This window comes from Pseudorca crassidens, chromosome 13, assembly GCF_039906515.1.
Source record: "Pseudorca crassidens isolate mPseCra1 chromosome 13, mPseCra1.hap1, whole genome shotgun sequence".
NCBI lineage: Eukaryota > Metazoa > Chordata > Mammalia > Artiodactyla > Delphinidae > Pseudorca > Pseudorca crassidens.
The window spans coordinates 51,945,134-51,972,507 of record NC_090308.1 but is presented as its reverse complement, the minus strand read 5'-3'; the positions used below and the strand labels follow the sequence as shown (position 1 = coordinate 51,972,507).

General features: G+C 37.1%; 1 protein-coding gene across 7 annotated transcripts in view; it reads right to left on the bottom strand.

The window, feature by feature from the left end:
- The window catches only part of ATG5 (autophagy related 5), a 131,755-nt gene extending 109,480 nt beyond the window's left edge, over window positions 1-22,275 (bottom strand). For 4 of the 7 annotated variants that reach the window (XM_067702452.1, XM_067702449.1, XM_067702453.1 and 1 more), the window contains exons 1-3: window positions 22,137-22,275; window positions 16,746-16,910; window positions 7,965-8,092 (exon numbers count right to left, since the gene is read on the bottom strand). In XM_067702452.1, the coding sequence (XP_067558553.1) occupies window positions 7,965-8,092; window positions 16,746-16,853 (236 nt within the window). In that variant the 5' untranslated portion in view covers window positions 16,854-16,910; window positions 22,137-22,275. Of the gene's footprint in view, window positions 1-7,964; window positions 8,093-16,745; window positions 16,911-21,879; window positions 22,029-22,131 lie in introns of those variants that run through there. The other 3 variants (XM_067702450.1, XM_067702451.1, XM_067702454.1) reach the window with 3 other exon arrangements.
- Window positions 22,276-27,374: the final 5,099 nt, after the last annotated feature.

Here is a 27,374-nt window from a genome sequence, read left to right as displayed (position 1 = left end):
TTCAGTGGACAAACCTTATTTTTTACATCCTTTTAAAGAATCTAAAGTAGCTTAATCAGTGAATCAGAATAAATAATCCTCCCAACAAAGACAAAAAGAAGACTGTCTGGTTTTATGTACAGTCCCGTTCTTTCCTATATATTAGTGAATTACTCCTAAATTTAAGAGTGGAAAACTTTGAAAATACATCTAATTTCCTTCCAAATGAGTGACCCAAATATATGACCTGATCAATATTCAAATATTAGCTAATACTATTTATGTCTGCTTACATCTACATAATATAATTGTGGAAAAATCATGTCATTAGGGATCATATATTTATTTAGAATGAATTTAAGATGAATGCCCTGCTAGCAAAATAAAACAGTGAGTAGTTTTAGTCATATATGTGTTGTATCTCTTAATAAAACCCTCAAACTTCTCTCTAGTCGAAAGTCAGTATCTAACACAAATCCTTCATAACTAGGAATGAATATGAAGTAAATCTTGAATTAACTAAATTACAGAATGCTTCCTTTAGGAAATTCTCTAATCAGGAAAAACTCCAGTCTCAGTTAAAAACTGAAATAAAAATATTAATTAAAAAAACACAAAAATATTGCACTATAAACAAGTTATAGATTCTATCCAATTCTGATCTTTCTCTCTGACCTCTTAAAATTGCACAGGCTCTACATAATGCCCTGCACTTTTACAAATTAGACCTTTTTTAGTCTTCATGTCCCTCTGAGTTATGTGCAACTAGGTTAAGAATGAATATGGGTACTTAAACTAATAGAGCATACTGCTTTCCAAACTCGATGTAGCACTGCAGATATAATTATAGAATCCCTTTAGCAAATTATTGACCTATTGGATAGTTTCACCAGTAACCCCATAAAATGACTAGCAATTCAGTGTTGTACACGTTCTCCACCATTCACAAATGGAACTATATACAAATTCTAAAGTTAAATAAAATATTATCTTAAAGTAATCTATACAGTCACATAAAATCAAGTACAACCTTAAAAATAAATAACAAGTATTTGAGTTAGAATACAATTTAAACATAAAAAGACTCAAAATAATCAGTTATTTTTTTACCCTCAATATTAAAAAAAAAAAAAGGCCTGCAAGTGCACAGAATCTTGAACAAAGTAGCTAATAGCTGCTGAATGCATAAATCAAAGATCCACAGAATAGTTAACCCTTGGTATACCATGAAGATCCAATGCACCCAATTTTAGGTTCTGAACTTCTTTTCTGAGCAGCTCTATTTTAAGATTAATACTTTATAACTTTTATTCTTTTTTTAAACATTTTTTTGATATGGACCATTTTAAAAGTCTTTACTGAATTTGTTACAATATTGCTTCTGTTTTATTTTTTTGGCCGTGAGGCATGTGGGCTCTTAGCTCCCCAACCAAGGATTAAACCTGCACCCCCTGCACTGGAAGGTGAAGTCTTATCCACTGGACCACCAGGGAAGTCCCCCCTTTTATTCTTTCTTAAAAGTCTTCCAAAAATCACAGAGAAAACTCACTTAAGAAAAAAGAAGAAAAAAACTTAGTCTGTCTAGTAACTGCCATGTGAACTCACTGGACTTCTACAAATCTAAGATATATTGTGGTATCTTAGTGATCTTATTTTTTTCCTCTATCTTGAAACATTTTGCTATTTCATCATTCTCGGGATTATTTCATCATTACTTATCAATTATTCCTAGCTAAAAAAAAGATTAAAATAATAAGAATTTGGAAGAATAATGTTATGCCTAGAAGAAAGATATAATAATGCATCCTTCTTCCATTTTCTTACTTTGTCACCCAAAACATTATATCATATTCCAAAAAGCATAAAATAAGGATGCAGACCCCGTCTTTGGAGTCTGCTTTTATCTCTCATTAATACAGCTGAAAATTCAAAATGTCTTATTTCCCACCTATATCGACAGAGGAAGATGTTACATAATTAGATAAATCAAAAGATTTTTGCAAAGAGACAGATAGCAGTACTTTAGACTTTAATGACATTGGTAAACTGATCATATAAGTGAAATCTCAGACTATGAGTCTTTAGATGATGATATCCTAGGTGAATTTTATAAAACTCAAGAACTAATGCATAAACAATGTATTTCTAAGGACATATGGCATTCTTATCCACTTAGTCATTCAAAAGAAAGGATTTCTTCATACAGTATTTCATGACTAGAACCTAGACCATTCCATTTTGCTAAAAGGATGTGGATCAGTATTCTTATCTTTAATGCCATTTGTACACTGCAATTTACTTGACAGTAAGTGGGCAAATATTAAAGCCAGATTTGTACACAAAGATGACTGGAAGGAATTAGATGATGTAGAAATTAAAAACAATTGGACTGCTCATTCAGGATGTTTACTCATGTAATAAAGAAATTATTTTACAACAAAATCACGATCTAGGGCTTTTTAAATTTCGTAAAGTATTGCCGTTAAACGCAAGAAGAGCCAGAAGCGATGACAAGCTGGAACCTCATACAAGTCTATTTGAATGTTTGACAACTAATGAGCAGTAACTTGCATTGAGGACATTGCCCACTTCTGGTATATATATACCTTTGAAACCAGGAAAACATGGAGTGAAAATTTGAATTTCTATATTTAAATGCTTATTAAAATTTCTATAATAAAGTTGTTATATGCCATTCCTTTATACTTCTCTAAGTTATTTATAAAGTGACTTACACACACACACACACACACATATATATATATACACACACACACACACACACACACACACACACATATATATTTTAAAGTTCATTGGTCTCAAATAGTAAATTATGGGCTTCCCTGGTGGTGCAGTGGTTGAGAGTCCACCTGCCGATGCAGGGGACACAGGTTTGTGCCCCAGTCCGGGAAGATCCCACATGCCGCAGAGCGGCTGGGCCTGTGAGCCATGGCCGCTGAGCCTGCGCGTCCGGAGCCTGTGCTCCGCAACGGGAGAGGCCACAACAGTGAGAGGCCCGCGTACCGCAAAAAAAAAAAAAAGTAAAGGATGATGACTTTTTCCTGATATACTAAGGGTTAGGATGGAAATTTAAGTATGATAATTTCTAAAACTTATATTTAAGATTTAAAAATATAAAAAATATTAACATAAGAGCATTCTAAATAATACAACAGCTAACAGTTATCCTGTAACAATCGTTAGAAATAAAACTAAGCCAGAAAAATTTAGGAGTAAAATAACTATTTACTTCTATCTATTGTCAAGGTATATAGACCATACGTGGATCATCAATGCAGATGCTTATGTCAGAACGATTTTGATGCAAGTATTATACTAACTCCAAACAAATACACCACCTGAATTAACTGGTTCCAAGATGGCTTATTTCTGATGAATCTATTAATATGCAAGAAAATCTAAAAAACAGAACCGGCAAAAATTAAAAGTACTGACTTTCTCTTACACTATTATCTGATTTATGTCAGATTTCAAAGTACTAATTTGCACAATTCCTCTAAACAGATATTCCATGTAATTCTGTTATGAGGCTCCTAACCCATAACACAGAAACCATGTAAGCCATAACTGTGAGTAAATCGTAATGTAGCCATTTGGCTGTTACATTGCTATTCCTGCCAATTTAACCTAAATTTAAAAGAAAAGGAAGTGGTGAGGATTTGAACCTGGAATACCGCAGAAGAGGACCAAACTGGTAAAGTTTCAATCTACCGCACTATAAAAATTAACTGCACCGGAATATTTAGTGTTGTGTCTACTTTCACATTTTATTCATTTTCTTTCTCTTCCTTAAATTGCTCTAGCCTTTTCTAAATTCAATTCTCTAAATGAATTAACGTTTTCTTTTTTTTTGCATAAGTTGCTTCTTCTTTACCCTTTCATTACTGCTAAAATACATATACATACTGGCGCATGGCAGTAACAGATACGCTTTGAGGTCAGCCAAGGGTGCTCATTCTAGTCTAAACATCTGCAGTTAGATAGCAAACCAGTATTTTAAGATCAGTATTGAAAGGAATCTTCCCTACATACTAGAGAACTATTGTCCCACTCCATTTCACTGAAATAAATGCATCCTATTCATAAGTTTGCTACATTAGTGATTCACTGAAAACAGGATTACATTCTAATGAATAAGGGTTTAACTCAAACGTAAACCAAAGTAATTTAATGATTACAATCTATTTTGCGTTACTCTGTCTATAGTACAAACACAGACAATAACAGGCCAGTGCTGTGTTTCTCAGCTTTCTAAGCCTATTCTTATGGATGGAAAAGTACAGAAATAACCAACTAAAGGGATACTACATGTATAAAATGCTAAGTCGACCACATTTCAAAAAATCTAGTTTACAGAATAATTTATAAAATTCTAAAAATGCACAACCTTAGAAAAATGACTGGACATAAGAGAAGAGCCTGCACAATATTTACAATTAAGATGTTTAAATTACTTTGTTAAAATTTACTTTTGAAATCACATAGGTACAGTATTAAATTCTGGGTCACTGTATTATGCCTACATTTAAGATCAACATCAGTATTTGCTGCCTTTTTTTTTTTAATTCCAAAGGTAGTTTCAACATTTTCAACAACCAGTCCTGAAAATAAGTCAATTTACACAAAATAATAATATCCTTGTAGAGACACTTGTTTTACAGTTGACAAAGAACCTTTTTCTAAATTTTGTACCTGGAGGCCTAAGATCTAACTAGCATTAGGGTATACTAACAAAGTATTCTTTAGAAGAACCAAGAACTTTTCTCTTAAGATAAGCCTAATATAAAAGTAACAAATACAAATTTTGAACACTTGAGTTATGGTAACAAGAAACTTTATCCCTTAAAATGTAATGTTAGAGCACCCTCTGCTGACTAATCAACTCAAATCACTCTTTAAAAAGAGATCCTCAATTTGAATTCAGATCAGCACTTTCCATTTCCCATATAATTTTTAAAAGCACTAATCTGATAAGGCCTCCTTGGCATCTCTCTACAAATCAACAACATATTAAGTATTCATTATTTGCATACCACTGTTCTTAAATACTTTTCTATTCTAATATAGACAAATTAACATAAGTAATTAGAACATACAGAATCAGAGAAAACAACAACAACTAAGAAAGAGAGTATCAGCATGTATGGTAGAGAGCCCTCAAAATATGGTCCTACTTGCTCATTTGAGTAAGTTATTTATTTGAGCCTCAGTTTTCTCAATTAAAAAAAGAGACTTATTTAGATTCATTTTTTCATTCAACAAACATTTATGTAGCACCTCTTACAAGCTACTGCTTAAGGTACAGAGCACCTGCTCAAGCATCTCACAGATGATTAAATATTTGTAATAATAATTAATATGAATAGGAGAAAGGGTTACAGAGGGAAAAGGAATATCAATTTATGCTTTCTTCCTTCTTTTATGAATTGTCTAAACTGGTGTTTGATTTCCTTTCTCACTTGAATTTACTTAAAACTCCAAAGAATCAAGTATAAGGCAGATATTATCATCCTACTGAAATAAATGCTCCTCTATGCTTAAGACACATTTATGGTCTCAAAAGTCCAAGTCCTACAAAGCTTCAGTGGTAGCTGCTTCCCTACAATGATTATCCTATCCTATGAAGCCCCTGTTTAAATGCCAGATAGATATTGACAGCCTATTTCCAGGAAGATAACTCTTATCACACAAAAGAAAATTGCTATTGTTGGGAGCAAAGACAGAAAAGATCAGAACTTAGCCCAGAGGTCCTAAATTCTATTCATGCCTCGATAAGTTATTCATTCCTCAAATATATAGAATACCTAACACTACAGGAAAAGCTGTATCAAAAGCCATTAAATACAATGAGTGTACAGCAAGACACAGCTATGAAAGTGGTATCATGCATAAAAAGCTTATGCTAACACCCCAAAAACTAAAATGAAGATATGTGAACACAACTGCTTTCACATAAGCTCTCTAAAAGGAAAAATAATTTCACTCTTTAATAAAAGACTTTCAGAGGGGATAAATAATGACAAAGTAGGAACACGTCTCTTGAAGCCAAAATCATCACTCTGTCGTAACAGGGAGGAATGAGTCCACATGTTGTTTACTGATATCATATACAGCATACAAACCTACAGAAGACAAATCATAGCAAATACAAAAATAATCACCACACAAGATAAATTAAAACGGCAGCTGAAAGATGATGACTTAATAATCATTCACTACAAAAGCTAAACTGAGGTTTCCCATCTTTTCCAGAGTTTCTCAACTGGGGGTGGTTTTGCACCCCTTGCCCCAGGACATTTAGCAACATTTTTACAATCACAACTGAAGGGCGTGCAACTGGCAATAGTGGGTAGAGACCAGGGCTGCTGCTAAAAACACTACAACATACAGAGTAGCTCTCCCACAGCAAAGAATTATCTGGGTCCAAAATGTCAGTAGGGCCCTTGTTGAGAACCCATGCTTTACAGTGATAAAACTGAAAAGCCCACTGTCAGTCACATGAGTTCTTAAGGGAATCTATAACTAATACACATAAAGCAATACAATTTCAACATCCATCTATAATACAGATAGAACTGTCAAGAACACAGAGATATCCTATTGCTGCTACTCACCCACAATCTTTCCCCCTCCTTCCTCTCCCTCTACTCTCCTGATCCTTGCTCCTCTTATACTTCTTCTAAGCCACCTTCCCATTCCAAAACCTCCAATTCTTCTGAGAAATAAAAAGAAACAGAAAACATTGACTTATCTATGCTGCCAGAGGTCTAGAACTATTCAAGAGTCATAATGAGTCTGATAATGGGATTATGAAGCTCAGTATTCTGTTTTGACTAAATAATGAACGTTATACAAAAAAAAAAAAAAAAGAAAAAAAAGGTTAGTGATGTGACCCATAACTCAATACAAGATATCACCTTGCATGTCTCTAAATCATTAAGAGAAATCTACCCACTCTTGGAAATTCATCAGCACAAGGTGAGTTCTAAAAGTTCACTCCTTGTTTCTAAGTAATCCTTGGATTCAAGTCAGCTCTACTTATTACACACCTACTAGCTTCCTTTTATTTGCTTTAAGTCTCTTTTAAAACTCTTCATTTTTATTATTCCCAGATTCAAAGAGCAAGTCCATTATTAAACTATTTACATTTTTCATATTTCACTTAAAGCTCGACTCAGCCTGTATCTTTCTCATTCAACTACATCTATAGGGCAGCATTTCAACACCTATATCTCAGCGTATCTTGAGTCATTTTTTAACATTCTTCTCCCTGTAATTTCTTCAATTTCATTAAATATTTTTGGAAGCACAATGACCAAAGCTCCCAGTAACAGAGGAAGTACAAAATTACATCATCTATACATGGATAAGCCCAGATTTATGTGTCTGAAAAGGATATTTATTTTAAATGTTTCTGAAAAAACGGTATTCCGATATACTACCAAAATTATTTTTCACACAAAAAGGAAATCAATATAATTTAAATACTAAACCAAGGCTAAACAACATGTGCTTATAGCACAGTGGTCAACTATATATGACAATCAGTTTAAAAGATGCCCCTTTAGGTAATCATGTGTATATAAAGTTCTGTTTATAAAGATTTTAGAGATAGAAACAAAACTGAATAGTGTCACAGAGTGACTTATTCATAAGGGCGTTTTAAATATACGTTTAAAAAAAATAAAAAACAAAAACTCCATAACCAAATATACTATTATTATGCCGTATAAAAAAATCTATTGATGAAAATATACAAATCTGTCCAGTCTCCCATGCATCCAAATAGAAGACAGAAATATTGCCAATAAAATATTCCAGCATTGGTTTAAAATTCACTGTATTATAGAGCTAGACTAGTGATTTCTTGTATAGAACTTTTAAAAAACTGCTTCAAGGCACTATACCTTCTTAAAGCTAGTATATACTCAACGCTTAATAATGCAGAAAAATTCACTCACCATTTCAGTGGTGTGCCTTCATATTCAAACCATATCTCACTAATGTCTTCTTGTCTCATAACCTTCTGAAAGTGCTTTTTCACTTTGTCAGTTACCAACGTCAAATAACTTACTCTTGGCAAAAGCAACTGAAATGAAAATTTGTAAACCATATTTATTTACTATTTTTTCAAAAAGAAATATACTAAATAGGTTTTTTAACATATTTTGAATATTCTGAAAAACAACCATTTTCTTTGCATTATTCTGAATATTCCACACAATGTCAACTGCTTTTTATAGAAAATCAAAGGCTAAAGGCTAAGATGTTTTAAAATTTCTTATGAGGTCATTACTTATGTATAGCTTATAGGATAAATGCCTGGAATAATAAACAACACAAGTCTATGTGCAATCTTTCTGTAATACTTTTTTCCAAATAAAAATACAACGCAATCAGATGTCACACTATTTAGGATACTTATTAGTTCTATCAAATTTAACTTAAAAATTAATATGATTCACCTGAGTTAATTCAACTTCTGAGAAGATAATCAACTCAGTCTAATGTACACCTTGACTTATCAATCAGGACTTCTCAATTGGTCCATCACATTTTGATAATCTACTGTGTACTGGCTTAGCTGCAGTGAAGAACACCAAGACAAGGACATAATCTATCCTTTTCTAAGAGGCTAAAATAAAGTGGAGGCTAAAAACAAAACAAAATAAAGAAAATTCATAAAAAGTACTTACAAAAATACTTCATGGCAGCAATAGAAAGAACTTTGAAGGTGGAATAGAAATTTTCATTTGATAAACAGTGAAGCCTACTATGATACCATTAATGGCATGATGAAAAACAGTACTTGAGGAATATTCTAGCCATTGTATGTAAAAATTGCAATAAGGTAAGATTCTAGATAGGAAATCTGTTAAGGAAATATTACATGAAATGAGAAAGAAGGAATGGAAAAGTGGGGGAGGTCTGATTTTTGTGATTACTAATGAAGAAATCTCAAGGAGAGAGGTAAGTTAGATGACTGACTTTTGAGCTACACATTCAAATATTTAAATGCAATGAAGTACAAGCTTAGAGTATAATGCTGGTAGACTGATGATCCTCCTACTGTCAATCAACTCCCTCAATCTATCCTTATGGAGGCTGGACCTACTTGGACTCTGGAGAGAGAAAAGTCTGGAAAGGAACACTGAGGTTGGTAAAGCCTCAACTGGAATAGTATGAAGGCTGTCAGCGTTTTTCCCCTAGGAAAGGTACCGAGAAAGAAAACATAAAAGAGCAAGAATTTATTTAAAGAACCTACAAGTAGATAAAAGGAGGAAACTGGCAAAAATTCATGTATTTTCCTCCTTTGCAGCAGACTCTCCAGCCATTTCTTGTTTTCCTAAGCTTCTGTCTTCTTTTGCTGGTAAAACTGTTTTGTTACTCTCTTTCAGCTTCTTCTGTGAGTGTAACTCTGCATCAATTTTCATGCTGCTTATTCAAGGTTATGTCTTTTGATCAGTAAATTAAGTAGAATTATGTAGCAGGCTGGGAAATATATACAAAGAGAAATATTCTGGTTAAAGGGACTCTGATACTTAATCACTAAAGATCAAGGTAACAGGCCCCAGTTAGGTAAGGGAACATGACAGTAGTCCTAGGAGCTACAGGGTACAGGGGTATGGGCAGTAGTTGGCATGCTCCAGTATGGAATAAAAGGTACTAATACTAGGAACAAGGTGTTGGATAGCTGTGTGGATTCAATAGAACATAAGTTCCTCTTTTATAAAGAAACAAATAGAATGTGATTAGGGAAGAAAAAAAAGGAAACTAATACTATGTATAAGGAAAAGCACTAGCTGTTTTACAGGCAGAATTATTATCACCTCTATTTTACATACAGCTTAAATAACTTGCCAAAACCATATTCTATTAAATAAATGGCAAAGAAATGATTCATTAGAGTCAGAAATGACAGAATCAAGTACAGAAGTATCATGGACAGTCTCTAAGAAATTAAAATAGCACGGTAAGTTAGCCATTTTTAAAAAATAAATAAGTATGGTCTATTAGTCCAATAGTTCTATGTTAGTAAGTCAAGGACTTTAATTTAAAATGTCTGTTGGGCATTGCATAGCTATCTATTCTGTAGAGAATGATATTACCCTATGGAGATCATAGGAAGGAAGATATATCAGGACTAAATGAGTATGGATATCAACTCCTGATTTTGGAAAGAGCTGTACTACATGCATAGGGTTCAACCAAATATGCTGAAAAATTCACAAATGATTTTCATAAAACAAAAACATTTACAATAAGGAATGAGGAACATTAGAATGTAAGCTCCAGTAAGACAGGGGTTTTCATCTGTTTTGTTCACTGCTAACTAACATTCCCAATGCCCAATTATCGTGCCTGCTTCATAGCAGGCATACAATAAATATTTGCTGAATGAATCGGAGATGCAAAAGGTTAAGTGGGACAAAAGGTCAAAAGTGATAAATTGTAAAAGAATGCTTCTTCAGACAGAAGGTACACTAAAATGTAGCTGGAATCTTCTGTCCTAAATTAGCCTGTGTGAGTAATCAGTAACTAACATAAATATCTATACATAGTAGCACTAAGAAATAACTAGAGTAGGTATAGATACTTTATCTAGTAAATATTTAAATAGGTAAAAAGGGAAAGAAAATAACAGCAAAAAGACATCACCCTGCCTTCTACATCCAGATTGTATCACATAAGGTTTTTCTTTGGTGTACCAAATTGGTTTACTTCAAGTTCATTTTTAAAAATTGTGGTAAAATATACCTAGTGTTAAATTTACCAGGTTAACCATTTTAAGTGTATAGTTCAGTGGCATTAAGTACATCCACACTGCTGTGCAACTATCACCACTGTCCATCTCCAGAATTTTTCATCATCCCAAACTCAAACGCTGTACCTATTAAACAGTAATTCCCCCGTTCTCCTCTTCCCCCAGGCCCTTTATAATCACTTTTTTACTTTCTGTCTCTTTGAATTAGATCATTCTAGGTACCTCATCTAAATGGAATCATAAAATATTTGTCCTTTTGTGTCTGGCTTATTTCACTTTGATTAATGTCTTCAAGGTTCTTTAAGTTCTTTTAATACAAAAAGGATTAACCCCCCCGGGGACACTGTCCACTACATGGACTCTGTCATTCCCTTATTCCTCATTCAGCACTGTCAAGTACTCAGTATGACACAAGTGATTCATTTTTTTTTTCTGTACAGCTTATAAGTAATACATGTTTTACATAGTTGTATAGATTACTTATGTTTCAGAAAAAAAGTGCCCGTAATATTATTTGTTTACACCAAATCCTATTTTGTCCAACAATTTTCAATTATAAAATTAGAGATTCACTTATCTAAAAACAAAAACAGAATTAAAATACACTAGAATTCTGTCCCATTTCAATGTGTGAGGCATCACACTAGGTGATGAGGATAGAGCACTGAATGAGACAAAGAATTCTTCCTCTCATGGAGCTTACAGGCTTGAGAGGCAGACAGTAAAAACAAAATTATAAATATGATGAATGCAAAGAGGAAGTAAAGAACGTTATAGGAGCAAGTAGCAAAGAAATTTAACCCAACCTAGGAGCTCAGGGAAGCCTTGACAGGAAGTCAATTTTAAGGCAAGGGTCAAAAGGGAAACAGGAATGAACCAAACATGCGTTGGTGTGGATGTCTGGGTGTGAGCAGGGGTGGGAGATACTGCTGCTCATTCCAGCAGAGGAAACTGCAAGAAGGCATGGCGTGAATACAAAAGGACAGAGACTGGCACGTGAGGAATTATAAGAAGTTGAATACAACAGGACTGTAGAGGTTTAGGACAGAATAATACTGAAGAAGCAAGAGACCAGATCATGAAGAGCCTTGCAAACTATATTAAGGATCCTAAAGACAATGAAAAGCCACTAAAGGTTTCTAGCTGGCAGGTGACAATGTCAGATACATGTTCTGAAAAGATGACTCCAACTGCAGACTGGAAAATGGAGAGGGCAAGACTGAAACCAGGGAAATTAGTTAATACTATACAATACACTAGTTTTTTTTTGTTGTTGTTGTTTTATAAATTTATTTATTTATTTGGCTGAGTTGGGTCTTCGTTGCTACGCACAGGGGCGAGAGGGGGCTACTCTTTGTTGCGGTGCGTGAGTTTCTCATTGCGGTGGCTTCTCTCATTGTGGAGCATGGGCTCTAGGCACGCGAGCTTCAGTAGTTGTGGCATGTGGGCTCAGTAGTTGTGGCTCGCGGGCTCTAGAGCGCAGGCTCAGTAGTTGTGGCACACGGGCTTAGTTGCTCCGCAGCATGTGGGACCTTCGCAGACCGGGGCTCAAACCCGTGTCCCCCGCATTGGTAGGTGGATTCTTAACCACTGCGCCACCAGGGAAGTCCCAATACACTAGTTTTTAAATGGTGGCCTGAACTAGGCTGTATCAGTGGGTATGAAAGGAATCAGAAAAGCGTGAAATATTTGAGATGTAAAATCAGATGGACTAAGTTATGAATTAATGTCAGGGATACGGGAGAAGGAAGTATCAAAGCATGAATACCATATTAATTACTGTAAGAGTAATTAATTAGCTGGATGATAAAACAGGAAGGGAAGATGGCAGATAATCAGGTTTTCTGGAGTAAAGATCATGAGTCCAGTTTCAAACTCACTCAGTTTGAGTTCCTTCAAGACATCTAAGTGAGGTTATCCAGCAGAAAGACATATAGGTCTGGAGCTCAGGAGAAAAATCCTGGGGAGCTGTCAATATAAAAATGCTCAACAAAGACATAAAAATGGAGTGAAAGCTCTGGGGTGGAAAAAGAAAAAAAAAGGCAAAGCCCCAACGAATGCCAACACTGAGCAACAAGCAAAAGAGGTCCCCTGGCAAAGGGGACCACAGAAGCAAAACCAGGAATGAGGCACTGCAGAGCAATGGAGAAAACAGCCAATGACATCAAATAGTGCTGAGAGATCAAGCAAATGAAAGGTCAAAAACAGACTCTAGGTCTGGTTAAAAAAAAAAAAAAAAAAAAAAGATGTCATTAGTGACAGTGACAAGAACAGTTCTGTTGGAGATGGGTGAAATATGATTACAGTGAAGTAAGTGATGGGAGATGGGAAGGAAACAATGAGTACAAACAGTCTTTTTAATAAGTCTGGCTGTGAAGGAAAAGCAAGCAGTTGAAAGGAGGATGAGGTCAACAGAGGGCTGTTTTAGGATAGATAGGATTTGAGACAATATAAATACTGCAAAGAAGAAGTCAGTAGATAGAAAAATTTGAAAGTAAAGTAAATAGAGAAGCAGGAGATGGGATCCAGAACACAGATGGAAGGCTGGGCCTTGTCTAGGAAGAAAGCACACCTCTTCCATTAAAACAGGAGAGAGGAGAAGTAAAAGTATGTTGAGTGCAAATATGTTTTACAGACTTGGTGGCAGAAAGTTAAGGAAGGTCCTATTGTATGGTTTCTATTTCCTTTGTGAAGTAGAAAGTGAGGTCACCTGTCAAGAAAGATGAGGTCAGGATTCAGAGAAATAGTCCTAGCGGAGAAGAACAGAGACAGCTAACTAAGGAAACATAAAAGGAATGCTGGGAAATGTTTAGGGTCCACTCAAATCGATGACCACATATCTGTGTGATTTCCTCTGGTAACAGTCACAAACTATGAATGCGATTTAGTATGTATGTTTCATACTGGATAATCTAAATGAAAAGCAACAGTTCAAATGAATATAAGAGAAACAACAAAAACAGAAAAGTTGCCTATTTTCTAACAAATTTCCTTCCTAATACTCCCTGTAAAATAAGATGTAATTCTCAATGATATACATATAGGATGATGGCTGAAAGATTTATACGGAGCCAACAAATAGACAGGAATATGTCTAACATTAACATGCTTTTCCAATGGAAACAGGAAATTCCAGAAAACTATATGAATAATAATTTATAAATTTGGTACAAGTGGATATTTTTAAATCTAGTTTCTAAGAAATAAGCTATAAACATTAATAAAAATAAACTACATTCCCTTTCACCCATCCTTCCTGCACCTCCACGTGAACGTGAATGGACTCTTCAACCCTTGGTGACAACCCTGTTATGTTACCTCACCTGAACTTTGAGAATGTCTGGGAAAGAGGTCTACTGGCTCTCAGGCTATGATATTTTCATCTCATTTCATCCAGAATCTTTAAAACGTTATCATTATTATAACTCAAAGCAATTAAAAAATACATTCAAGTTTAATTTACAACCAAGAGACAGGTGAACTAAAATCATGTTGGCACTAAAATGCTCACCTATAATAATTCTAAGGGTAACCACTGCTAGTGGTTTTGTATATTGTCTTTCTTATACTTAAGTACGTATGTGTTTATTAAGTATGTATGTATTTAAAGAACAAAATCTGAATTATGCTGCATGGTTTTAAAATCCAGTTCTTTGTTTAATATTTATTATATGCCTATCACCCAATATTCTGCAAAAACATAATCACAATGACTATGTAAGAGTTTCTTTTGGGGGAAGAATTAGGAAGAATTCAAGAAAAAAAATCAATTACTATTAGACAAAACAATCCTCTTCTTCCAACAGTTATCCCCTGTTACTCTTTGCCATTTTTAATTCGATTAGGAACAGACAGAAAACAACTTACCCTCTAGTTCTCACAACGGTCTTTTCATATTTAAACAGATTCATATATAAGGAAGGAAAAATGTTACATTCTTTACTTGGATTTTTTTTTTAACTGCAGAAAGTGTGTCAAACATCATACTCTGATTTAAAAGTAAACAGTCTTAAATTATATATTTCTTAGTTTTTGCCACTTTGACCAACTGGACACATATACTCTTTTGTTAGATACTATCAGAAAGCTACCCAAAGTTAAAAGTTTTCATTAAAATAGCAAAAGCTAGTTTGGAAACAAACATAAATGATATCCTAACCCATGCTACAGGGGGAGAAGAGGAAAAATACATCTAACAAATGAAATGTCTCTAAAAATAAACTATGATCACACTTCATTTTTAACTATGGAAGTTTTTCTAAAGGCAGAAAATTGTTGAGGTTTCCAAAGTTAAAACGACTCAAATTTATAAATGTAATCAGCTACGACTACCTAAATACTAGTACAAAAGACTGCCCAATTTCTCTGAAATTATCATTCATTAAGAAAACCCAGAGAAGTTAAAACAAACCCCTAACATGGGTGTGGAGAGGCTTTCATGCACTGAGTATCTACCATTTGCATGACGTATGCCAGATTCGAGAATGTGCAGAGAAAAATGCAAGTTCCTCTACCCAAAAATTTAGTGAATGGGCCCCTGAAGGAGCTTCTTCCAGCAGTCTGACTTCCCACAGCTGGAGAAGGCTGTGGAATACTGCTGCCTCTCCAACAGACAGGAATAAAGCCAAGCGCAAGCATTACTTAAGTGAAACAAGAGGACTTCCCTGGTGGCGCAGTGGTTAAGATCCGCCTGCCGATGCAGGGGACACGGGTTCGAGCCCTGGTCCGGGAAGATCCCACATGCTGCGGAGCAACTAAGCCCGTGTGCCACAACTACTGAGCCTGAGCTCTAGAGCTCGCGGGCCACAACTACTGAAGCCCTCGCACTTAAAGCCCGTGCTCCGCTACAAGAGAAGCCACTGCAATGAGAAGCCAGTGCGCCGCAATGAAGAGAAGCCCCCGCTCGCCGCAACTAGAGAAAGCCTGCGCGCAGCAACGAAGACCCAATGCAGCCCAAAAAATTAATTAATTTTTTTAAAAAGCGAAACAAGAAATAATCCAGAACCACAGATACATTTCCACTTCTCCAGATCCTCCTGAGTAAACAATATTATGTGTATCTGAGATGAAAAGAAAAAACCTAAAATAACAATTGAGAATGTCTTTGCCTACTAGGGACTATTTAGTAAAAAGGCAAGATACTATTATCTCTGACTGACAGATGCTTATGTTTGGATCATATATATGCATTTAGAAAAGAAAAAAAAGCAGACTAAAATCAGAAGATAATTGATACTCTTTTTTTTTTTTTTTTTTTGTGGTATGCGGGCCTCTCACTGTTGTGGCCTCTCCCGTTGAGGAGCACAGGCTCCGGACGCGCAGGCTCAGCGGCCATGGCTCACGGGCCCAGCTGCTCCGCAGCATGTGGGATCTTCCCGGACCGGGGCATGAACCCGCGTCCCCTGCATCGGCAGGCGGACTCCCAACCACTGCGCCACCAGGGAAGCCCGATACTCTTTTTTTTTAGAACAGATAATACACTAACTCAAACCTACAAGCCTATATACAGTGATTTATGTTATTAAACAATATATTTCATATAATCTATATTAGCTCATGAACATATGAAGTCACACACACATTCATATGTTCACTCAGCTTGCAAAAGGATTTAAATAGTTGCTTTGAACCACCTAAATACAAAAGAATCAAGTCTGAACTTAGCATTTTCAAAATACCTTCCTGTTAAAAAACCACACATAACTTATGATTCATTATCATATACTATATATGCATAAGAAAAAGAAAGTCAAGAAGGTCCCACATCAACACAACAGTGGTTTTTGCCTCTGAGTAGTAGGATGAGAGGTAATTCTTATTTCCTTCTTTTCGTAGATCTGTCTCCTAATTTTTTCCCACAATAAGCACATACTAATTGTATATAAAATGTTGAAAAACAGCCTCCAGGTTCTTAGAGCTTTATTTACAAAAATGGACAAAGTTATGGTATCCCATTTGCCACCATCAACATACTTACATAATATGGTTCTGCCTCCCGTTCAGTTATCTCATCCTGATAGAGGGTGAAGCAAGTTGGAATTCGTCCAAACCACACATCTCGAAGCACATCTTTGTCATCTGTCATTCTTCCAATGGTTAAAGCAGTACATATAGGCTAAATTCTTTTCCAGCCAAAGCCAAACTGAAAATAAAACAGAGTATTAGATCCTTGCAGGTATAAATGAACCTGCTCCAAAACAAAGAAAGATTATAGGAAAAAAAGAATGCATACAGATTATTCACTTCAAAAAACTCCGTGATGGGCATTCTTTAGAATGAATGCAAAAATCAGTACAACAAATTCTAAATGTGGAGCTATTATTTATTTAAAGAGATCACGGAAGTAACCATTTCAAAATTACATATACAACTAATGAACCACAGCCAAAGTGAAATTATACTTGCATCATTCTCTCAAGCCCCGAAAGTCTACCGCTTTATCTAAAGTGAACTCTTCACCTATAACTTCTCTGTGTCTCAGTTTTCTCATCTGTAAAATGGGAATAACAGCACTGACCACATAAGATAGATATGAAAATTAAATTAATACATGTAGAACACTTAGAACAATGCCTATAACACAGTACTATAAAATGTATTTATCATCATAATTGATAGAACCAACCAGAGCATGTCTCAAAAAATGTTCAAAAGTCAAAGACTTTAAGAACTTAGAATAATCAAAAGCATTATTTAGTGTAAACTGGAATTATGAGAGTAAAGGAAAATAATTAAAAATTATACATTGAACACTGCTAATAACATTCAATAGAGAGTCAATAAACATTTGATCATCTGATATGTCCAGCTCTGTGGCAGGTGCTGAGGGCATACAAGATGATGATGATGATGGTGGTGATAACAACTTTTTTAAAACCTCAGGCATTGCCTAGAAGGTATTAGTTACAAATCTGCTAAACATACCATGCACTTTCATGTCCTTTGCATGGCTTTGCTCATGCCGGTGGTTCCTTACCCTGAAGTAGCCTTCCCCACCTCGCCTTCCAACTTACACATCATTCAGGACACTGCTCAAAATAGCCTTTCTTCTATGTATGAATCAGACAGAACCTCTGTTACCTCACTGTGCCTTTACTTTTCCTCTACTACAGCAGGATTTCCAATCTCATATTTTTTCCATCATACCATACTTACTGCCAAACATCCCTTCCAATTCCAAAATGTCCACGGTTATAACTAAATGTTACTTGTGAGAGCTTTCATAATGCAGGAGGGGAAGAAGTTAAATATTAACAGAACCTATAGTGTTCAGGGAAGAATCTTAAAAGATATTGAACTTGAAGAATGGGTAGAATATGGACAGACAAAAAGAAGACAAATATTCCAAGCAAGGCAAAATAGCATCAGCAAAGGCAGGAAGTGGCAGGCGCGGTATGTGTACCAACTTTTAAGGAAACTTTGTGTTGGGAGGAGTAGTAGATAATGAAACAGCTGAGCTGTGACACGTTTTACTATCATACCTGATCCTAGGTAAGTCACTTTACTTCACTAAGTCTAAATTTCCTTACCTGTAAAAGTCGCCAGGTTGTTCTAGAAAAAAAAAAAGTCTATAAAGTATTTGACATGGTAATGGACACAGCATGTGCTGAGAAATAAAAGCAATTATTATTCTTTTAATGTCAAATTTGTAAATATAAAATGTAACTGGATCATGAAGTACACCAAATAGAAAATTGTGGGTTTTCAATTTCATCCAACAAGCCTACAAAGGTTTTATAATAGTGAAACAAAAACAATTATCTGGTAGCAGTGCACAAAAGGGGATCCAAAGCCAGAGAGAGGCTAGCCAGGAAGCAATTTCAGCAACTAAGGCATATAATGAGTGCCTGACCTAGACTGGTAGCAGTGGATTGATGAGAGACAGGAGGGCTTTCCAAGGAAGAATGAATAGAAGTTGGTAAAAAGACTGGCTGAGGGACAATGAACAAGGACAGAGAAGATTTAAATGCTTACAGCAGGCTATACAGTAAAGTAGTTAAGGGGTTTTGAAATCAGACTGACATGGGTTTCAACCCTGACTTCCACATATAAGCTGTATGTCCTTGGACAACAAACCTGACATCTCTAAACCTCATATCTATAAACTGAAGATAATTCTAATTTCACAGGGTTGTTGGGTATTTAGCACCTAGTAACCAACCACTGGAAAAATGGTAAATGTATTTAATACATGGTTTCCCTGTGCTTCCATGGCCCCTCTGCTTGAATACCCTTTGCCCCTTCTCTTGGCCAACTCTTAATCCTCTTTTAAGAGTCAGCTTAACATTAACTCCTTGGGAAGCTTTCCACTAAGCACACTATAATCTAATTACTTCTGTTATTATATCTTTATTGTTATATGGTATAACAATGAATTGCAGCTGTGTATCTTATCTGTCTCTTGCCCCTCCCCACACTGACCTGTCAGTTCCTTGACAACAGAAACTGAGTCATATATACCTTTGTATCCAGGATGTTAGCATAATCAGCACATAATAGGCTCTGGAATTTTTGTTAAACAACTGGAAAATATATAAATAAATAAAATGTGTAAATCCAAAAGTTGTACTAGCTACTTAAACTTTTCCACCTAAACTCTTTCCTAAATATGTACAATCACACTTCATATTCAGCAAATTTCACTATTTTTCCCTCTCATACATATACTACGATATCAACACCATGCATCCAACTTGAAGGCAATGTTTTGGAAGAATAGAAATCCCAACCCATGATGCAGTCTACTAGAAGTAAGCTTCCTGAGGGCAGGGACTACCTCTTGACTGCTGTATTCTCAGCATCTAATTCATGGCCTGGAAAAGAGGCAGGTGCCCAACCAACAACACTCAGCAAACAGCACAGTGAGTATGATAAAAATATTGGGCTGGTCAAAAAGTTCGTTTGGGTTTTTCCATAACCTGTTACAGAAACCTGAATGAACTTTTTGGCCAACCCAATATAATGCACAATTAACAGTCCCTTTTACACTACAAACCAAGAAAGGCTAACCTATTACCTGAAGCTGTTTTGCTGACAAAATCCCCAACTACTCATAAATTACTTAAAATATCAAATACCTACTAGTAGTAGTAAATTTGTAAACATCTAAAAATATATATGCTGGCTGGTCTCCCTTTAAATTCATGAACACTGACCTCAGAAGTGGGCTCTGAGTATTGCCCAGTATTCTCATACTTCCCTAGTCCATTTATTCTTCCACTGTCCTAAATCAACTCCCCCTCCTCAAATTTTCACATCTCCTTCCTCACTCTCTCTCAGCTAATGACCTGGCTTTCTATTTCCTTCTATCTGGTTACTGAGGATCACTGGTTCTGAACAGGGGTTTTAAGGAACAGCCCCACCTCCACCCTGGGGGATAGTTCATAACTCCCTCCAATCTCCAAATGCTGAAGTGCCCCACGGTCCTTGAACCCTGCCTTTGGAGATCTCTCAGAGCTTTAAATATCACTTACACATTAACAATTCCCACATTTACATCTTCAGCCTAGACTTCTGAACTCCAGTTTCATATATACTACTGTATACTGAAATTTCATTTGAAAATTCATTTTTGAAACTGAAAATGATTGCAGATCTTCCTCCCTCCTCTCCCTATTACTCTGTGATCTTCCCCAAATCACTGAGTGGTAACTCCATTCTTTAGCTTCTCAGGCCATAAATCTGGGAGTCATCCATGACCCCTCTTCACACTTGATGGCTCTAGCTTAGATATAAATCTAGAATCTGGCCATTTCTCACCACCTCCACTCTTACCACACTGATCCAAGTCACCTTGACCTTTAACCCAGATAAATGCAATGGCCTACCAACAGAGGTCTCAACGTTTCTGCCCTTGCTGCAGAGAGACAACAAAGTAATCAGAAAAATCCTTTAAAACAGAAGTCAGATCAGTTCACTCCTTGACTCAAAACCCCACCATCTCATTCAAAGTAAAAACTAAAGTCTTACAAGGTGTTAGCAGGCCCTATATGACCCGACCCCACTCTGACCTGCTTATCTACTTCTCTCCGCAACTTGCTCCCCCAGTTCCAGCCAAACTCGCTGATGTGCTCCCGCCTCAGGGACTTTGTGGTTGCTCTGATGGCCCTCTCCACTACATCCACAGGCACCCTTCTTTATCACTATTAGGTCTCTGCTCAAATGTCATCTTTTCTAAGGCCACCACTATAATTTCCCATGCATGCTACCAGCACTCCCCATTCCCCTTCATTACTTATTTTTTCTCCATAGCACTTTTCACTACCTGACACATATTTTAATTAATTTTTAAATTAATGTCTCCCCCTTCAACCCTCAAAGTGAACTTCATGATGGCAGGGGTTTTTATTGTCTTCCTCACTGTTTACTGTTTTGTTTACTTTTTGTTCAGTGCCTGGCACATAAGTAGCACTTAGTATCTGTTAAATTAATAAAGTGAACCTACACTTGAAGCTTGTACCTTATTCTAAAAACTCTTAACCATATAGTACCATTCTGTTCACTTTCCCCAATTTTAATCAGCATACATTTGAGGATCAAAGCACCTACTTAAATCCAATATAAAATTCTAAAAGTTCCCTCCACTGCTACCCTCAGCCCAACATCTTTACTTTCAAATTCAAAATTCAACCAACAACTCCCTTTATGGAAAACACAAAATAAGTCCGTTCAGATCCAAGTACACACAGTCCCAAAGACTGAAATTTATCAAGTAAACTCCGGAAGGCCTTGGAAATTCAGTGCTGTTTGATAGCCTCTGGGTTCTGATTCTTGCTGAAAACAGGCTGTGCCTCCCCATCCCTCAGAAAAATCTAGAACCAGTCCACTTTCCCTAGGTTCCCCAAGTTCAGGTGTGACTTGAAAATAATCCAAACTATAAAGTATGTGAAAGTGCTCTGCCAAGGGAAAATGGCTTTGTTGGCACTAAATATTATTATTAAAATGAGACAATGAATGCGTCTGAGAAGATAAATTGGGGAGAAACCCCACCGATTTCGGATAGAATCAAACTTGCTGTAAAAATAACTATGATCTAAATAACTAACTATTCCACGAAAAATGGAGGTCCCGAACTAAACTCTAGAGCCTGCGACGAGACCCAAGCTTCCCACCTTAGTAAGGAACAGACGTATTCCCCGAAAGACCGCGCAGGCTACACCCTCCAGCCGGCACTAGGGCTCCGAGGTCGGCGCTCGGCCAACGCCACCTCCCCCGGAGGAACCACCTTCACCCGCCACCACCGCCCGGGGGAGCGCTCCTCTCGCCGCACACGCCCCCCTCCTTCTTACCACACCTACCTAGCACTTCCCCAACCCTCTTCCTCCGGGCACTTCCTCACACTGGGGTGACAGACACACACATACCCTACCAGAAGCTCAGGCTTCTCCTCCGCCTTCCTGCACCGGTGAGGACGCTCGGGTCTCGGGCTCTGGCTGGGCGGCGGCGGAGAGCGCCAGACACACAGTCCCGCAGAGGTGCACCAGACTGGAGTCCCGCTGGCCCGCGCAGCCGCAGAAGGCACCAGCGTGGAGGTCGGAGTCGAACCCTGCTGCACTTCCGCCCTCCCGTATCCAGCGAAGACAGCCTACAGCGCCGCGGAGCTCTGGAAGCCCACCGCAAGTGCAGTCACCCTCGGCGCCCGGAGATGACGTCACGGGGCCCCACGTGGCCCGCACTCCGCCCTCCCAGTTCGGCCCAACCCCGTGAGGAGGCTGGAGCCGCGCTTGAGCATGCGCGGACAGAGCAGAGAGCGTGAATGTTCGGTCAAACCCCTGGCAAGTTCCCCGCTTCTACCCTCTTCCGAGAGTCCTGTGCTTTTGGCATAGTCATTGTTGTTTAGTGAGGTTAATAGTTCCGTGAGAGCAGAGAGTTTTACAAATAATGAGTCACTGCGTCACTAGAGCTTCATCGCAGCATCCCTGTCCTGGCTTCACACAGTAAAATTAATAAAACGTTGGTTTTCAAAGTGTTTTCATATCTATTTTCTCATTTGATCTTCTCCACTTTGTCAGAGCCACAGAACGGATTAAGAGCCGCATTTAACAAAAGACTAAAATACTTGAATACTGAAGCCCAGCCATCCCTCCAATTGTAAGTACCTATGTCTTCCTGTTGGTGAAAATGACAAGCAATTAGTCAATTTACTCCTAAAAAGTGTTTGCATTAGGTCTATCCAGAAGTCTTAGCAGGCGTTTAGCGTTTTTCTCTTCATTACACATGGCTTTCAACATAATGCTATGCATGCCAAGTGAATACTACTGTGCTGAGACTCGATAGGTTCCTGATAAGTGGGAAGACTAGGAAAATCCTAGTATTAGCCACAGGATCCTTTTTAAAGGAAGAATCTTCTAGGAATTCCCTGGCTGTCCAGTGGTTAGGACTCCACGCTTTCACTGCCTGAGGGCGTGGGTTCAATCCCTGGTCGGGGAACTAAGATCCCACAGGCCCGTGCAGCGCAGCCAAAAAAAAACAAAACAAAACTTATTGGAGGTTGTCTAGCCCAATGATTTTCCAGTGGTGAATCACAACTCATTGGTGAGTCATCAAATCAAGTTAGTGGGTCATGACTAGCAATTTTTAAGTTAAAAAAAATAGAAAATATTGGCATGCTTCACACATACTAAAGGTAAATATTGTTTCCTGAAGTTTTTACTTTAGTATGTACATGGTTTACACTGTGTAGGAATGTGAAATACATTTCTTGATATGGGTAACAGTCAAAAAAAATTGAAAGCCACAGTCCAGTCCACTCCACTTACTTAATGCAGAAATCCTCTCTATAGCGTCCCCAACAGACAAACATTAGCCTCTGTAAAAAAGCTCTTGGGATAGTTGCCCCCACTTCCCAAAGGTAGGCAAAACTAAATGGCATTTACTCTGAAATGTATCGAAAAAATTAGGTGGATGGACGAATGGCTAGAGGGATGGATAGATGGATAAATATGTGATAATGCAAGTACAGTAAAATGTTAATGGTAGAATCTAGGTGGTGAGAATATGGGTGTTCACTGTAAAATTCTTTCAACTTTGCTGTTATGCTTGAAGTTTTTCCTAATAAAATGTTTGGGGAGGGGGCAGAGAAACGATTTATGGAGAACCCTAATGGGTAGAAAGTGATTATATTGAGCTAAAATCCAGCTTCTTGTAACCTTTAAAAATTGACCCTGTTTATTTCCTTCCTCCCCTTGTCCCTCCTCTACCCCACCCCCAACCTACAATAGAAATAGCTAACCCTTGTTCTAATAGACAGCACTTCAGCTATGAAAAGATATGCCTTATAACCCACTCAGGATAAACACTGTCAGTTCTTTCAGCCATTCTTCACATGACATATCCCTCCTCTGGATATGGTCCAGTCGTTGTACTCTTTCCCATCTCATGGTTGTGCTCCTTGAGCAAAAATTTGGAAATAAGAGGAATTCTATATTTGTTCTCCGTCATTTCCATTTGGTAACATTACGTCGTCTCTCTCAATCAGTTACCAAGAGTGACAGATATCCACTCTTCCCTTTAAAATGTTTCTTAAACTCTAAAAAAAGGGGAAAAAATGGTAACAGGTTTCAAAAATTTGGATTTCTGACTTATCCTGGAATCTGACAACCCTGGGACCACATTCCCACATGGCAACCAAGTGCTGGAGTGGAGCTGCAGCCTGCCCCCTTTTAGGCTGGGAATGCCCTCTCCAGTTTCTCACTGTCCCCACACTATCACTTATTTAGACTTTAGATTACCTATCTGGATGCTAAAGGCTTTGGAGCGTAACACTCCTCTATAGCTCTTCTTCTAGTTTCTAAGGCACTGCCTACCTCAGTTCTTTGCACGTAAATATTCATTTTGAACAAAAGACCAAAACAACTAGGCCAGAATGCATTATTCAAATGTGAATAACACACATTTGACTGTGATTGTGATCATATTTATAGTTCTAAGTTTTTACCTTTAGGCAATTCTAAGGACACACACTTGAAAGTTGGGAAAATATCATTATACAGTGTTCTCTCCTGTGAGGTGAGAGAGTATTTGGAGGATTCAAATACTATTTTGAGGCTTTGAAAGCTGAACAGTCATAGACATCCCATTTGTATCTATTTAATTGACATTCTAAAATGAATCCAGGAGCTCGATAGATAGACTCTTTTAGCTTCAGTGACAGCCTTTCATTCACTGTGACAAGTCTTCATTCAGTCATTTAAACATTTCTTGTGTTCACATAATTAGGTACTTGGTAAAGTGAAAATAAGTAACTCTTAAGTAACAACAAAGGAACCTCCCAAATTTCATTACATGAATATATATTTTAAAATCACAATTTGGAGCAGTTTTCTTATGACTACCATGTCAACTATATAATACCATATGTAATTCCAGCACTGCTACAGATAAAATGTGGGTTTTTGTTGAAAATATTGTGTTATAAGACTATGATTCCAGTTACTCAGTACTATCTACTTGCCTACATAGATTGTATAGGAGTGAATCAAAACAATATGCCAAATATTCTTTGGAAAAAATATATACATTCATAACTTGTATACATTTGTGTTTTAATTTTTGATGCCCCAAATTACTATTATTCTTAAAAAAATCTTTGAATTAGATTATTTGGCTGTTCCCATAGGAATATTTTCTATAAATAGCTCCTATTAAAAACTGGGAAAAATTAGTCAAGCAGCTTTTCAATCTGTTTTCTCAATGTGTGCAGAAGAAAAATAGTCTGGGAAATATAAAACTGAAGGGAAAGTCTTAAAAAAAAATAAAACCCAACTGAACAACCTGATTCTTGAAACAGCAGAATAAATCCTTGCAATAATACGTTGCTGTCACCAGGTGTCACAATCAACCTGACACAAAGCTCAGAGCTCCCCAACCAGCAAGTCCAGTCAGTAGCACCCTCAGTGATGTAATAAACTGTTTCCCAATAGGAAAGTTCAACTTATCTCAAGAGATTTTGTGAAATCCTAAAAAAGTTTTCACAACAAAATTACTTTAATTTGAAAAAAAACAAAAAACAAACACTTTCTAAACCTTGTCAGTACTGACAAAATTTCCTTCAAATCCATTCCCTTTCCTTCACCTGTGTTTGTTCTTCGATCATAAACTAGTGCAGTATAGCATAGCTGAGGATGTGCTTTTAAATCCCATATGCGACATCTATTATCTGTGTGGCCCCAGAAAAAAAATTATTTAAACAGTACTGGCTACGTAATTCCACAGGGCCAGTGCAAAATGAAAATGAGGGCTCTTTGTTGAGGAAAGGAATTTGAAGATGGCGACAGCAGAGCATTAAATCAAGTGCTGTGCATACGACAGGTCACATGCCCAAGAACCTGACTCTTATGTAACTTCTCCCAGCCTCCATTTCTCCATTTTCCTCACGGTTAAATGAGGATAATGATAGCACCTGCTTCATAGACCCGTGAAGGTGAGGGAGGATGATGCACATGAAACATTTACCACAGTGCTTGGTAAATGGTGAGCTCTCAATAAACAGGAGCTGTTGTTTTTATGTCCTTCATCAGGCTCTGTGCCTCCCTTCCCCTGCACCAACCCATTTTACAATCTTCTGCCAGAGTAATCTTCTTTAGCACAGTTCTAATTATGTCGCTGCCCTGTTTTTTACAAAAGCCAACCCTCACTGCCTACAGAATAAAACCCAAATTTCTTGGACTAACCTAATCCAGTTTTCCAGCTTCATCACCCATCACTTGTCTGGCTCCCTGGTCTCTCTCTGACCTCTGCCTCACATCCTGCGTCTTTGCTGATGCTGTTCCTTCTGCTGGAAATGCCCTCTCCCTGGGACTGTAGGGGAAATACAAGAATAAGAGTCACAGTTCTGCCTTAGAGCTGTTTACAACATAGACTGGGAAACAATATCACACAGAGATTCAGCAAGAACGCAAGACAAGGTGAAGAGAATGGTCAAGGAAAAAAATGTCTTAGAAGTTCAGAAGTAGAAGCCATGACTGAAATGGCACTTTTTAAAGCATTTCATTTCATAGTTTATTAATGGTTACTATGTTATGCACAGACTCTATGTTATATGTATCAAAACACAGATCTCCATGGATTCTTTTTCAAAAATATAATTCATATCCCTCAGTTATTAAATGCTAAACTTAAAAGCAGGGGCAATATATACTTTTAATTCATTATTTTTAGAGCAGTTTTAGGTTTACAGCAAAATTGAGCAGAAAGTCCGGAGTTCCCATATGCCATCGCCACACACACGCAACTCCTTCCACTATCACATCCTGCAACAGTACGTTTGTTACAATTGATGAACCTACACTGACACATCTTTATCACCTGAAGTCCATATTTACATTATGGTTCACTCTTGATTTAGTCAGAGAGGCTAAACATGAGTTTAGTCAAATGTATAATGACAGGTATTCACCATTATAGTATCATACAGAGTTGTTTCATTGCCTTAAAAACCCTCTGTGCTCTGTCTATTCATCCCTCCCTCCTCTGAACACTTGGCAACCACTGATCCTCTTATGTCTCCACAGTTTTGAGTTTTTGAGAATGTTGTATAGTTGAAATGATAAAGTATGAGGCCTTTTTAGATTGGTTTCTTTCAGTTAGTCATATGCAATTAAATTTT